Source organism: Idiotropiscis lumnitzeri, chromosome 19, assembly GCF_059441095.1.
Source record: "Idiotropiscis lumnitzeri isolate Australia: NSW breed Sydney's pygmy pipehorse chromosome 19, RoL_Ilum_1.0, whole genome shotgun sequence".
In the NCBI taxonomy this organism is placed as follows: Eukaryota; Metazoa; Chordata; class Actinopteri; order Syngnathiformes; family Syngnathidae; genus Idiotropiscis; species Idiotropiscis lumnitzeri.
Window position 1 is genome coordinate 12,556,882 of NC_142409.1, and position 14,857 is coordinate 12,571,738.

A 14,857-nucleotide genomic window follows, 5' to 3' on the forward strand; every position below is an offset into this window, starting at 1 on the left:
CCTTTATTTGGCATCTTTTAAAGCCCAGATGGGACTTATTCCCACTTGACGAGCTAGTTTAATTAGCGGGTTGAGATCTCGGGACACACGCACGCACATGCTCTGCCCCCGGTGCCGCCATGGCAACAGAGGGCAATTTTGTCACCGTGCCCTCACGTCCAATGAAAAAGGATCAAAACGCGCTGACGCCATGCAGCTAGCATGTTCGCAATCATCAACACGCTGCGTGAACGCGTGGAGATGAAAAAAAAATCACCTTCACGTTAGGCTAATTAATACACAAACAAATATGGCTTCTACACAATAAGAAAATGGAGATTTACCGTACACCATAAGCAATTAAAAACTGGCGGGTGAGTCGAAAAGAACCGTCAGAATTTCACAATTTGGTGAAACGCGACTAGCCGAGCGTCGCTCACCTTCCTGAGCACGAGGACGCCCTCCTGCGTGCTGCGATTGGTCGCGATGTCGAACATCCCGGGCCCGTCGCTCCCGATGATCCTGTAGTCCATCTCGGCGTTCTCGCCGATGTCGTTGTCCACGGCGCGGATCACGCCCACCGCCGAGCCCAGCGCGTTGGACTCGGGCACCTTGAACTCGTAGAGAGCTGGAGAAAAAAAAATAAATTACCATTTGGGCGGGAATTGATAACAGAGAGGGCCTTTTATTATTGCAATTAATCATAGATTGCTGAATGAAATAAATAAATAAATAAAAAATTCTGAAACTGCAGGCCCCCCGCCCCACCTTTTTTTTTTTTAATTAATTAAATTTTTCGTGTGAATCACGCCTGGCTTGCGCAATCTCCCGTCATGACTTCAGTCGTGCCCACCATCGTCATGTGTGGGCAACTGCCCAAGAAGCGTGACTCATTGAAATCAGAGGGAGGCTGTAAATCACGGCGCTTTTTTTTTTTTTCTTTTCCAAAAAAGCAGAACTTGCCCCGACAGGCCCCCAACACCCCGAAACGTTTGAACGAGCATTCTCGTTCTCATCTTGACTCACTCTTGGTGAAGCGCGGCGGGTTGTCGTTGACGTCCGCCAGGGTGATGCTGACCGTGGTGGTCCCCGAGAGCCCCCCCATCTGTCCGGCCATGTCTTTAGCCTGGATCACCACTTGGTACTTGTCCTTGACCTCCCGGTCCATGCCCGGCAGTGCCGTCTTGATCACGCCTACAACAAAAAAAAAGGCCTTGGATTAACATAAAAACAAAATTTTATTTATTAATTTATTATTTTTAATAAGTTTTCTGTTTTCAATAAATTTGTAATTTGTTTTCATGTAAATTTATTTATTTTTTGGGTGACAATTTTGAGAAAAAGAATTCATAATCCATAAATTCCTCCAAATGTAATGCAGCCTTTTTTAAATTTTTTTTTATAAAAACTAAAATTTGGTTTGAATGTCACTCATTTGCTTTTTCTGTCAGTGAATGTGGGAAAAAATCAGTAACAAGAATTTATGTATTTGAAAGTCGTATCCCGTAATAATAATTATAATAATAATACTAATAATCAGCTGCACCCGAAGTGAATTGAAAGTGAATCCTTGTGCTGCGGTCCCCGTCGCGTAATTGACGGCAGCTTTATAAAGCGTCATCGTAAAGATAATGAACTTCCTTCCCGGCGCATCAAACATCCCAGCGCGCACCTCAAAATAGTCGCCCGGAATTAACGACGTTTCAGCGAAGGAGATTTATGCGGCGCGTAATGAAGTCGCCGAGACGCCGGCGAGCGCGTGGCGCGCCTTTAATTCAGGGGTCGTCGCCGAGTGATCGATGCGCCTCGTTATGCGGATCGTTTGCGCAAATTAAGAGTTCTGATCGTTAATTACTTTTTTTATTGTCACTCCTTTATGTGGAATTAAAAATCAAAAATAAAAAGTCTTCTGCACGAGTTCTGCAAACGTGACCCGAACGTGTGAGACGGAGATGAAACGCGCGAGATCTTGTTCACGTGCTCTCGTCAACTCATCACGTCAAGGGCAAGCAAATAAAAATCTAATAATAAAAATATTTTCATTTGGTTTGAGTTGAGCCGAAGCGGGTATGACCTTCAATTAAGACCATTGAATTTTTTTTTTTTCTGACTTAAAAAAATATATTTATATTTGTATCTATTGAGGAACTTTAAAAATAAACTGGCATGAATCGATAAAATTGTAAAAAAAACCCCAAAAAAAACCTTTGCCGAAATGCAAACTCAAAAGCGTTCGCGACCTTTCATCGCTTTCACCCGAATGTCAAAAGCAGATTTCCGCGGGGAAATAAAAACGGAGAAAAATCCAAAGGGGATGAGAGCTGCCGAGTTTTTTTTATTTCGCAAAAATAAACTTTTGAGTTGCACGTTTGCGTTGTGTGCGGAAATGGTTTGCCGAACATACCGTGTGCATCCATGCGTGTGCGGCTCATGTCATCTTACACGTCACATGTGGCCTCAAACATATTAACGCTAATGCAGCTGCTAATCTGCAAATGGCTTGTTTTTTTTTTTTCCCTCTCCGGCCTTTTGTTTGATGGTCAGGATGGGATCCAAAGCGCACATTAATGATTAAAAGTAGCAAGCGTCCTTTCACTCGTGTGTGTGCGTCTGCTCCAAATCCCCACATGACCTCCGCTGACCCCTCCGCCGCTGCACCCCCACCGTCGGCTTGCAGCCAGCCGCTGCAGCACACGTGACGCCATTTTGCTTCCACTTAAACCCACTTGATTTTATTTGCTTAAATGCTTGTCATTTCCGTTTTACTCTGAAAAATTTGGTCAAATTTGAGAGTAAAATATTTTGCATAATTTCATCACTTTGTCCTTATTTCTGCAGGATTGTTCCGACATGACTTCCGGAAGGAGCGCAATGAAGAGGAAGCAAATTAAGAAGTGAGACACCACAAACCGGTTTCGGGGTCCACCGAGAAGTAGGGCTGGCCCTCCAGGATGCTGTAGACCACCCTGGCGCTGTTCCCGTACGTGGCGTCGTCGGCGTCCAGCGCCGTCACTTGGATGACGGCGGTGCCTGCAAGGTTGGATCAAAATTTTTTGTTTAGCGCCACCGATGAACCGCATTTCAGATTTGTCCAAACTCGCTAGCCCGCCATGACGTTTGACGACATTTTCCCGGTTGCTATGATTGTGACGTACCCCAACTGAAAACGAGGGTCGCTAAAGAACGGTTAGCCAAGTGCTAGCTCCCGCGTGGTGCCGCCGCGTTGCCTCATTACGCTCGGCGCCGACTTAATTGAGGGGAAACATTTAATGGGCGAGAAGTACAAAAATAAAAACACGCATGAGTGCCGCCATCTTGGCTCATTTGCTGAAAGCGCAAGCGTCCATCCATCAGGCCACATGCTACCATGCTAACATGCTAACAGCTTGGCTTGTTGCCACGGAAACCACTGACTGATTACCTTTTAGCTGACTTCATTAGGTGTGAAATTGTTTATTTTGATGATAAAATAGTACTTCAATTTTTATATTTGAATGCTATTATTCATAATTATCACGTGACTAAATATTCGGTAAAATTAATAATCGCGTTCTAATAATTAAATGTTATTATTGTTTATCATTACTTAAACGATTAATCACGATTAATCGAATACTCCCTTATCACTTTGGAAGGGCTTTTTCGTGCCCGATCGCGGTCCACATATCAAATAAGTACCGATGTCGGCCATCTCGGGCACCCTGGCGACGTAGGGGTCTTTGGTGAAACGCGGCTCGTTGTCGTTGATGTCGTGGATCTTGATGATGAAGTCGGACTCGCCCTCCAGGGCCTCGTTGGTGAAGCGGTTGACGGCCTTGGCGTGGAGCACGTAGTAGGCCTTCTCCTCGCGGTCCAGACGCTTGGTGGCGTGGATGTCGCCCGAATTCTCGTCGATCTTGAACAGCGTCCCGGCGCCCTCGCCCGTCAGCACGTAGCGCACGCTGCCGTCCTCGCGGTCCGAGTCCGAGTGGAGCTGCGAGGAAGAAAACAGCGTCGTTACTTCTTTTCCAATTTCAACCCCCCCCCAAAAAAATAAATCCATTGTCGAAACTCTAACATTGTCTAGCGATCCGAACTTTGCTTTCAAACCTCCTTCATGATTTCTGACCCTCTTCTAAGTGACCTGCACATGTTTTGACCACAGCTTTGAGACATCCCCGGGTTCAAACAGGTGACACTCCATGTTTGCTTATGTCATTCCTTTGCACCCGGGCGGCTCCATTGACGACGTGCTCAGCTCACCAGGAGGCCAAAAAGAAGCGGAACAGAAATCAATGCGGCCGCGTTCACAAGGTCGACGTGGCACACACGCGATCGATTTCTGTTGAAAATACAATTCCAGTGGCACAGCTGGACAAGCGTTAGCCGCATGAGCACAACTATTAAAAAAAAAAAAAAAATTTAAATATAATAATTAATTAATCGCACAAAATGCGATTAATCGCATTTTTCATTTTTTCAACTACTATTTTACAAAATTCATCTTGAGTTCACGCTTTAATTTTGCTAGCTCTAATCCTGAATTGTGTTGTGAAAACGTAAAGTGTCATTTAACCGTTGTGATCTCGCGGCTTATCAGACATCTGCGCGGCGCAACTTAGCCGCCAGCCATCTTTTGTTTGGGAAAGCGAATCCGCCGGGAGCGCAGCAAATGTTAGCACCCGATCGATGCAGACGCCGCTCGAGCCGTGCCCGGTCGCGAAGATGGCACTAGAAAGTGGCCGGGAGGGCGAGGGGGGGTGCGGGGTTGGGAGAGGGGGGCACTCAGGGCAATTAGCCAGTTAGCCTCACAGGCCTCGTGTCCTGGCCTGTAGAGAACTGGCTGCCTTCAAGTGGCCAGATGGTCGCCTCGCTCACAAATCGAGCGAGCAACGTGTGGTGATGTGGAAAGAAAAGGAACAGCGCACACTTGAAGGTGCAACCGAATTTTTTTTGGTTTGTTTTGTCCCTTCGAAGTGATGCTAACGTGAACGTGATCTTCCTGCACATCAAGTCATCACGTGTCCCGACACGTATATTTCGGAGCAAAATGTTGCCGGGCGAACGTCACGCGACGACGGTTGCAGTCCCGAATAAAAGAAATCCAGAAAGCTTTGCACGTAACTTTGATGGCGGCAGGTTCAAGATCACCGAGATGAAGTGCATGTTATGATGTTCATTATGATATTAATATCGCGCCGGCTCACGGGGGTCATGAATCCTCATCTTGGTGTATCCTTGTGCTGCAAAGGGGATGAGTGTTATTAAAAGTGAGCACCCCCTCCCTTGACACACCCCCTCCTCCTCGCACACTCTTATTATCCGATGATGATGAGTTCGTCCATTTACTATTCAGAGATGTCACAGCTCTCCACGAAGATGCACCGTCATACAGACATTTTTGCGTATGCGTTTGCATTTTTGGATGTGAGGCTAAAAAAGAAGATGATGTTGATGTGCTGCGGGGGGGGGGGGGTTGCCACGGAGCAGGTAGCGTAGGGCCTGCACCATATTGTTTGTTCCGTGCCAAGACGAGCAGCTGGTCCACCGCCACCCGCGCTACACGCACGCGCACGCACGCACGCACACATGCGCACGCACACGCACACGCACGCTTTGGGCCGTCACAAAACATTGCCGTCTTTTGCTGCGGCCGCTGAGTCATGCAGCGCTCGCAAGCTTATTGTGTCCGCGTTCATCTGCTTCAAGGCCACCCCCCCCACCCCATTAATGGCGACTTAGCACTTTTGTTGCTAGATTCCCGGCTATCCTAGCAACTTTATTCCCCCCAAAAGTATTTACGCAAACATATCTTTAAAACTCATCCGATGTAAATGTGAAGGCAACAACGAAAATGTGGTAAGCAGGCTCCCTCTAGTGGCATGTGAAAGAATCACTAATATAATGTTCATGTTACCGCAGCGTCAACTGTATTTTTTTTCCCATTCTGGACAGTATTTCTATATTTGTTAGGTACAGTTCAGGTCCATTGAACTTTATTTGAACTTTATGACCTTTTGATCTTTGAGAGCGGTTTTGGTCTTGCATTGTATTTTGCCAAAGTTGCGTCGTGAGGCAATCACATAATTGATTTGGCAACTTGTAGCAATAACTGGAGCTGCCAGCCAGCAACATGCCTCGCAAATGAGTTGGCAGTGTTGCCCCCGCCCTCACCCAGCAGCCGCGCGCTCGCCACACGGCAAGGTCTGCCCAGTCGGCCCGCCAGCAGCGGCGGCCTATCAGGGGCTGTAAATACTTGATGAGATATGATAGTGCCGCACAAACACTGGCACTCCACCGCAGGCCACCAAGCTTGCGCGCGTGTGTGTGTGTGTGTGTGTGCGGCGCACGGCCCCGTAATGAACTTCTTTTTTTTTAGCAAAATCCCCCAAAAAGGAAAAAAAATAGTTAAAACTAGCGCCACTTTCACGACTACCCTATTCGCCTTTAAATAAAAATACAAAAAAACTGCTTTACTATTCATTGTAGTTTTTTTTTTTTTTTTTTTTAAAGCGCCTTACGATATGGTCGTCTTTTTTTTTTTTTTTTAAACGCTTTTAAAAAAAAAAAAAAAATTACTATTCGTGGTGTTTTTTTTTATTTTGTTTTTTTAAAGCCTTACTCTACAGTCTACATGGTCGTTTAAAAAAAAAAAAAAAAAAAGCCTTACTATACATGCTCGTTTAAAAAAACAAAACAAAAAAATATCCAAAGCCTTGCTATACACGGTCGTTTTTTTAAAAAATTGCCTTACTATATTTTATATTTTATTTATTTATATTTAAACAACCATTTTTAAGGATGTACACACCCTGTATGCACGCACACGCAGGTTTGTCTATTAGTGAGGACATGCGGCGAGCGCAACGCCACTTTTGAGTGTCGCTTTGTTTCCTCGCTGTCCTCTTTTGGAACGTGTTGTGTTGTCGCCGATGTAATCCTTTTAGAGGCTCGCTCAAAGTCACGGCTCGCTCGCCGCCCGCCTCGGGGAGGACGTACGTGGCCCCCGTCTCATTTGCTGCAAGGAGTCTATCCTGAGTCCTGCCGCGCGGGCCGAATGCAAAGTAGTCAAGTCCATTCAGTGGCAAGCACAAAAGCGCTTTTCTTCTGACAGCCTGACCTTGCCATGGCGGCGGCGTCACCGTCATGTGGACCGGCAGACGACTCTCGTCGCCACCACGATACGGTATTAGCGTCTTGGCCTCTTTTACGTTGGATACGCAAACATTCACATTATTAGTCTCAATATATGTCACGTGACCAGAGCCAGAAAACAGGCAAACCATTCGCAATGCGCGCCCGAAGGCACATCCATTTCAGTCTCCAGCAGAGGGCGGCCAAGGACAAAATGAGAATGAGTTTCGCTTTGAGTTCTGCTTAAAGGAGTCATGGACGTCACATTTGAAATTCTGCGTCTTACCTTCCCGACATACTGCATGTCGTTGCCAGTGTACTCCTCCAGCAGGAAGAACTGGTTCCACATCCATCCTCGCTTGGAGCGCCTGAGCGGCACCCCGTTGGCGTCCTGGCCCGTCAGGCCCGCCGCTGTCCTTCGTGCCGGCCTCAGCCCCGCGGCGGGCGCGGTGCCCAGCTGGGCGGCGGCCCACAGCGCCATCAACACGCACAGCGTTGCCATGGCGACCGGGCCTCGGGGTCCTCAGACCCTCGCTCCGCCTCTCTCCGCCTCCCTCCCTCGACGCTTTGTCTCCGGCAGTCTTCGGGTCAGAGTGACGTGCCGGTCGTCATACTGGTTTGCAAGCAGGAAGTGACACCTCACACGCGCCTGGAATCAAGAAAAGCAATTTCAGACCAAACCAGTCGAGGGACGATGCCGAGCACGGTACAGTACGGCTTTTCCGGGATCTTTGCGAACACGTGCGAAAACGAGGCGGACGAAACGTTTTGATGCGGCAGTTTTTGAACTTCTATTTGGCGGAACCGGCGCGTGAAAGAAGCTTTCAAACTTCTTGCGGGCCTTTGATGGACACTTCCTGCTGGAGCCGTTGCGCAATCATGTGTTTGCCGTTTGATGGACGGGCCTGCGGCGATAACAGCAGATTAGAAAAGCCACACGTGGTTGGACACGGATGCGACTGCACTTTATCTGCATTGAGTCTGAGAATCATCACATAATGGAGTGGAGGGCGCCCGGCAGGAGGGGGGCGGGGTTTGCGGGTCTGTATCTGTTGAAAGCATCACACGTTATCACGCGCGGCAGAATGACCACGGCAATGTCAAGCTCACTTCATTACTCGAAGATAGCGCCTTACAGTAAATGACTGTTTGCCAAACGTACACAAGGAAGGCCCACGTGGGCGGCGAAGGAAGCACGGAAAAAAAAGAAGGTGCTGGCGTACTGGACTTTTGGTTCCCATTCTTACGTTCTCATTCCCCGTTTGGAAGGGAGTGATCTCAGCGGGTCCACTAGGGGGCAGCTGTCACAGTGTGGTGCATGCTGGGAAATGAAGAAGTGATGAATTAAGAAGCCTGACCTGTACGACGAAGCGCAGCCGAAGACTCCGAAGGGACGGAGGGAAATGGAGCGAGAAAAACGGGCCGAGGAAAGGTGACGGCCGAGGAGGGGCTGCTCGTGATGATGTCACCGTTTCTTGGTTAAAAGTCACCACTTGCGGGAGTTTGAACAAATAGAGCAGACCTTTCCAGAATGTTTAGAAAGAACAGACAAAGCGACTTCCCGGTGCCGCAAAGCGAGCTGACGATCGCTGACTTGGACCGAAAATGATGACTAAAAGTTGCTGCGCTGGGAGTTGTGTGTTGCCAGATATTTCCCAGCGGAAGATGCGGGTGAGGAGCATAAATCAAGTTCTGCAGAGAAAATGGCCGTCGTAACCAGCTAACGGTTGCGCCGCATTGAGAGGGGCCACTTGAAGTGGCTCGGGCATCTGGTTTGGGCCTCCTGGACACCTCCCCGGTGAGGGGGAGGTGGTCCGACTCGGGACGTCTCGGTTGGTCTGGGCCGTTCCCACGGAGGCGCTGGATGAAGTGGCTCGGGAGAGGGAAGTCGGTGCGAGATGAATATTTGACATCTTCCCGTTTTCTAAATGAAGAAGCGGGTACCCGTTCACTGGACCTTTCAAGTACAAGAAAGAAACTCGTGGAATTGCCTTGACGCCGATGGCGCAGGTCCCCCATCATCTTTGAACCGCCGTGTTCGTTGACGAACTCCTAACGTAAGCGTGAGAGGAGGTTTACGGGGATGGCGTGAAGGGGACGTCCTGTCAGAGCAGCGTCAGCAATCCGACGGGGGACGCGGGTCCATCCATTACTGTCTCCGCCAGGCCACCGTGCCCTCATTTTCCCCTTATGAGGCAAATTGAAGCCTCTTTTTTTTTCTTCCCCCCTCTCTGCGTTGCACTTTATAGCACGCCCCCCCCCCCGCCCCACCCGAAGCCGCTTGCTTTGCTTGCACAGGCCAAAGCGGATATGCATGACGGCTCTGCTTGGCTCTGAAAGCCACTCACTTTGCATGTGTCCTCTGCCGGGATCAGCAGCCACTGCGGGAATTAAAAAAAAAAAACTGAAACGGTGACGGAGGTGCTGATGGAAGCAGGTGAAAGTGAGCCGGTGCTTTAATAATGGCGCCGGTGGGCCGGACCGTGACCGCCACTGCGGCTCCCCTTGCCACGCAAATTCACTAAAATGACTGCGCCGATTCGCTTCCGCGCTCGTTCGCTCATACTTGACTTGATGAATTGACGTCATTGAAGCGGGAAGGAAGCAAAAAGTCGAGAAAATGTAGAATTTGGACAAAAGTATTGGGACGCCCTCATGAACCAACGGTGGAAGAAAATTCCAATTGAGATGCCGACGGGATTCATAGCACGTTCTTCTCAGCTCTCCTCTCTCTCCAAATCCACTAAATGACGGCGTGCCCCTCCCCCCCCCCCCGCACGCACGTTGGACTTTATGAATTGACTTAATTGACGGCAGCTCGGAGCATATGGGACGGGGAGCCATTGATTAGCTGTAGGCCTGGACTCGCTGGAAAATACCAAGACGTCCCTGGAGGAGGCTCATGAAGCTTTCTGCTCGCCGTCCCCCAGCAGCGCCGCGTCGGCCTTTTCCATGGATTTCTTCATAATGTCACTGCGGAAAAGCTAATGCCTGCGTCGTCGGGAGCGGCGGGCGCCGCCTCCCCGAGGAACACTCGCCCCCTTGACCACATTTGTCAAAGCCCCGAGGCCAGATTGCGGCCCTCCCTGCCCCCCCGCACCCGTAAATCTTCTGGCAAGGCGACGACACCGGGAAGAAGTCGGCCAAAGCTTTATTTTGCCGTGTCAAATAAAAAAAAAAAGAAATAATAAAGTCACCACCGGTTAGGAAAGCGATGGAGCCGCGTGTCGCCCGGTGGCGATCACAAAATGCCTGCCGTGCTACATTTGTGCTGCGCGAGGGTGAGAAAGGGAAGATGGAGGCAGACTGCAAGGAAGAGACACACGAGACACTTTTTACCGAAGAGCTCGCACAAAAGCTTTCAATGAAGCTCAAAAATCAATAATCATAAACGGCACCGCAGGGAGCAAACAAAAGTTTTGGGACACGTACACGGAATGAAAAGTGAAAATAGGGACCCTGGACGAAAGTTTTGGGACGCCAACTCAAAGCAGGAAAAAAAAAAAAGGCAAATTAAAAAATGAAAGTCGCATAAAGAGAAACATAGAAAGAAAATTGCACAACAAACAAAATTCTCTCAATCCGGCTGGACAAAAGTTTTGGGACACTCGCGGCAGTCAAAGTGCGAATAATAACATATTGGAAGAGGAAAACGACACCAAAATTGACAAATAAAAATGGCAAACAAAAGTATCAGGACATCCCAAAATGTTTGGCACTCGGCATCCAATAAAGATCCGCGAACAAAATGCTTCATGTCAGCGATCAATCGAGCTGGCGTCGCCATGACAACCGAAGACAACGTGCCTACTAAGTGTCGCACAAAATGCTCTACATAAAAGCAAAGAATGCGACGTGTGTGTATAAAAGCTGCGTAAATTTGCCTTTTTTTTTTTGGAACGCGCCACTTCTTCTCTTTGGCTTTTATCTCCACTTAATAGCGTTTAAAAAAAAAAAAAAAAGCGCCTCCGCTGGATCATAAAGTGGCCTTTAAATGAATAGTGATCATTATTCGAGTTGATTTTTTTTGTGGGAGAGCAAAAGTAAGCGTCTTCCTCTGTCATTCTTTCGGAAAGGCCTCACCGGTGTTGCGTTCACGGACGAGCGCGGCCGTCATCATCAAAGTGTGTAATCCAACATGACACCGTAATCATATTCTCTCACTTAAGAGCCGCTGTTTACACCACGGCGCCCTTTATTTTCTCGGCCCTGGCAGAAACACCGCCGGCCTCTTTGTCTCGTCCTCGGCTTCGGCCTCATATCATGTGCCGCCTAATTGCATGAGAGAAAAAAAAAAAATGAAAATGAAAAAAAAGCAAATTGCTTTAAATTGCGTGTCGCAGGCTGCAGAGCAATAAGACCTGAGCGTTCACGCTCGCCGGTAAGCAAGATTAATGTGTTTGCTGCCAATTTTCCCAGCGTGCAACCTGATGATTGGACGCTCGCCGGCGCGCCCGCCGGAACATTTACAATCACAACAATTAGCCATTAAAGGTAGCTATTGGTTTTATCGAATGCGCTCGCCGCCACCATGGAGACAAACGCGTTCATCAATACGCGTCGTTAATGGCCTTTCACATGTGCGCGGACGGGCCGGGTGGCATTTTACATGGAAAGCGACCCCCCCCCCCCCCGCCAACCCATCCTCGGCCCACCCCGGCCTTGCTCTGAATTTGTATTTCGCCTCTAACGAGCGACGTGAGCGACACGGCGAAGCACCCTATGGCGCCCGCCGCGGCCCCGGGGGTGCAATTAAAAGTGAGGGAGGAGAATGTCAGCCAGGTGGGCGAGCGAGCGTGATGGAGGTGAGAAATGGGAGACGAAAGAGAGAGATTGGGGGCAGGTGCGCGCAGGGGAGCGATGCGACGGATAAACACGGAGGCGCTGCGAGCTGCCGGGAAGGTTCGGAACCTGGACGTGCTTGAGCAGTTTGGGTCAAATTGGGAATTGGATGACGTTTATTAAAAATCACCAGGAAAAAAAAAAAATGAAATTGAAAAAAGATCATTATTTTGACCATCGTTTCCTAAAATCGATTTGACCAAAGTTTTTTTGCAGGTCAGTCGCCCGCCCTCTGGCCGAGATCTCGGTACGGTTCTGGCCTCGACCCTCCGGCCTTATTCATGAAAAATGTCGGCCCCCGACGTCGTTCAAAAAACGTCCGTGCATGACGCTGCCGCCGCAGAGATGCGGACGGCAGCTGCCTAATTGACGATTCTATTTGTCCGATCACGGTTGAAGAGGACGCTTGAAACAGTCCGGAGAAGTGTCTGGGTAGCCGCCGCACAGTTTTTCCAACACATCGAACGCCGACCTGCGATGTTTTCTCTGGAACGTGAAGGATTAATAATTCATCATTTTTGTAAATGTCGTGACGAATGCAAAGTCCTCATTTATCACAACGCCAATCGCCGTCTGCGCTCGGCTTCCGATTCAAACGGAAATAAGCCCCTCGGAAGCTCATCGATACGTATTGATCGATTGTACCGCCGTCTAGACTCCCGGACGCTTTGTCGCAGAAACACCGACGCCGCTTTTTATGTGATGTGTGAAGGTGAGGACACTCATCACTTTGCATCCGCCGCGTGTTTATGATTAGAACAAGAAAAAGTCCCGACAACTCAAATCAAGGTCCAAAAATGAAAAAAAAAAAAGAAAAAGCCACCCAAAAGGCTTGCGAGGACTCGTAAATACCGGATGCCTTCTGAAAAAAAAGCCAAGCCAATCACCTGACCTCAACCCCATCGAGCATGCAATTTTTTTCCAGTTTTTCTTTTCTTCCTCATCGTCTTTTTGATCCGATTTTTAGTTTGTCTCAACATGCTTGCGTAACATCATTTACATTTGGTCTAATTAATCACGTGATCATTCTGCCACATGCCAGCGAGTGAGTGGCAGCCGTTGGCGTAAATGTGTTTGCCGCCGCCGCCAACTCATTCTTCTCCCTCGCGCTCTCTTCTCGCCGCCGCCGCATTGCAAATAAGTGGAATAAATCACACAATCTGGGCCAGGTCGACGAGAGCCCCCAATTTCGCCTCCGTTTCGTTCTCCCCTCGCATCCGTCAGTCCGGCGCTGCGGAGTGGCCCACTTTGGAAGCCGCCGAGGCCTGCCCGACTCGCCCTTCATTTTGCGTCCACGTCTCGTTTCGCCGCTCACGTGGAAACGCCGCCGACACGTCCGCATGTACACTGATTATTGAATTGCTTTTGTTTTGTATTTCGCTTAAAAAATGGCAGCACATGCCAAGCAACCCCGCAAATTTTTATAATTGTCTGTCACTAAAGTGCAGTTTCTTGGCCGCAAGGTGGCGCCAATGCAACATTTTTATGTTGGACGTGGCTTTGCGGCAAAACCCACCAAAGCTCTTTTTCTCTGCCAACGTATGGAAGGAGGCGGGGCAATTTATTTCTTTTATTGGGCTCCATCCAACCCAAGTTTAGAAAAGCAAGTGCAAATTTCGTACAAGGGTGGGTTGTATTTTCACTGGTGGAGGCAGCACTTCATCACCAACTTGCTCCAAAACACCCGGTGGCTTTGTGCATAAGGTGCTTACAACCGACACTTTTTTTCCCAAATGTGAAAATGCCATCAAAATAAAAGCGACATGAGAACGGAGAAACGCGCGGGTGGTTTGCGCGTCTGTGACGAAGCCGAAAGTTCTGGGTTCGAATCTTGGCTGGCAATTGACTGATTGAAAATAACATTTGTCAGCCAATCAGCAGCCAGAAACAACGAGCTCACTTCCTTCATGGAGCGAGTCGAAATCCTTAAAGAGACGACGCCACTGCCGAATGAATGGAGGCCGTCTGTTGACATCAAAGGCGTCTTTGGACTCCTTTTTTCTTGTGGCGTTCGCCACCAGCTCGCACACGAAGGGCCGACCGACAAAGGTGGGGGGCGGGGGAGTGGGGTTCTACTGGCTTCCTGCTTCCCCCGCTGTGGTCTTTGTGGTCCTCGGCCAGTCGGCTCAATGCAAATCGGCGAGTGAGACGATCAAATGCCAAAAAAAAAATGTAAAAAATGTCCATTTCCAAGTCGGTTATTTTGTGACTCTTTGGGATGATTTGCTGCCGTTTATGGATCATGAATATGACATCATGCTGCACTCGGGAAGAAGCAGACGTCTCGGGGGCCACGTTGACCCTCACACAAAGTGGACTTCTGTTCCCACGTTGGTCACCACGGTTACCAGAGGGGAGGGAAAAGGAGCGGAGCAAGTGTGTGTGGGGGGGGGGGGCTACGTATTCATGGGGGCGCACGTTAACTGTAGCAGAGGGTCAATGGCAAGAAAACACAATTGGCACACAACACTAAATAATACATGGCGCTAAAACAAAGCCCCGGCTAAAATACGGCCGCAATAAAAGGGCTGCGCGTTGGAAATAGTTTCCCCCTCGACGGAGAGTAACGACCTTTACACCGCCGCCGCCATAAAACAACACGCTGACAGTCGGGAGCGCCCGTTTTTTGCGTTATTAACGACCTCACATGCCGCCTTTTTACGCCTCTTAAATTGGAGCAAATTTCTTCCAAACTGCGCGCCGGCAACGAGGCGAGCAGGTGTTAGGGAAGTCGTTTGTCACTCGCCGGCAGGCAACGCACGTGCGCCGCGAAGAAACAGACTTTTGCTCTTTGGCCTTCACCCTTCGCAGACAACTTCCTTCACGTATTTCCGTGCTGTTTTCTATTCCGTTTTCGGAGCTGAAGCCTTCCCACAATCATCACGTCATTTTACACTCACGCTCCATCAGTGCTTAGCGCAAG

At 49.0% G+C, this 14,857-nt stretch overlaps 1 protein-coding gene across 1 annotated transcript in view; it reads right to left on the reverse strand.

The window, feature by feature from the left end:
* cdh6 (cadherin 6) overlaps window positions 1-14,857 on the reverse strand; it is a 35,133-nt gene that overhangs the window by 6,413 nt on the left and 13,863 nt on the right. Inside the window, exons 2-6 of the mRNA XM_088282625.1 lie at window positions 7,379-7,741; window positions 3,658-3,952; window positions 2,890-3,009; window positions 1,006-1,173; window positions 420-607 (exon numbers count right to left, since the gene is read on the reverse strand). Of these exons, the coding sequence (XP_088138751.1) occupies window positions 420-607; window positions 1,006-1,173; window positions 2,890-3,009; window positions 3,658-3,952; window positions 7,379-7,594 (987 nt within the window). The 5' untranslated portion in view covers window positions 7,595-7,741. The remainder of the gene's footprint in view (window positions 1-419; window positions 608-1,005; window positions 1,174-2,889; window positions 3,010-3,657; window positions 3,953-7,378; window positions 7,742-14,857) is intronic.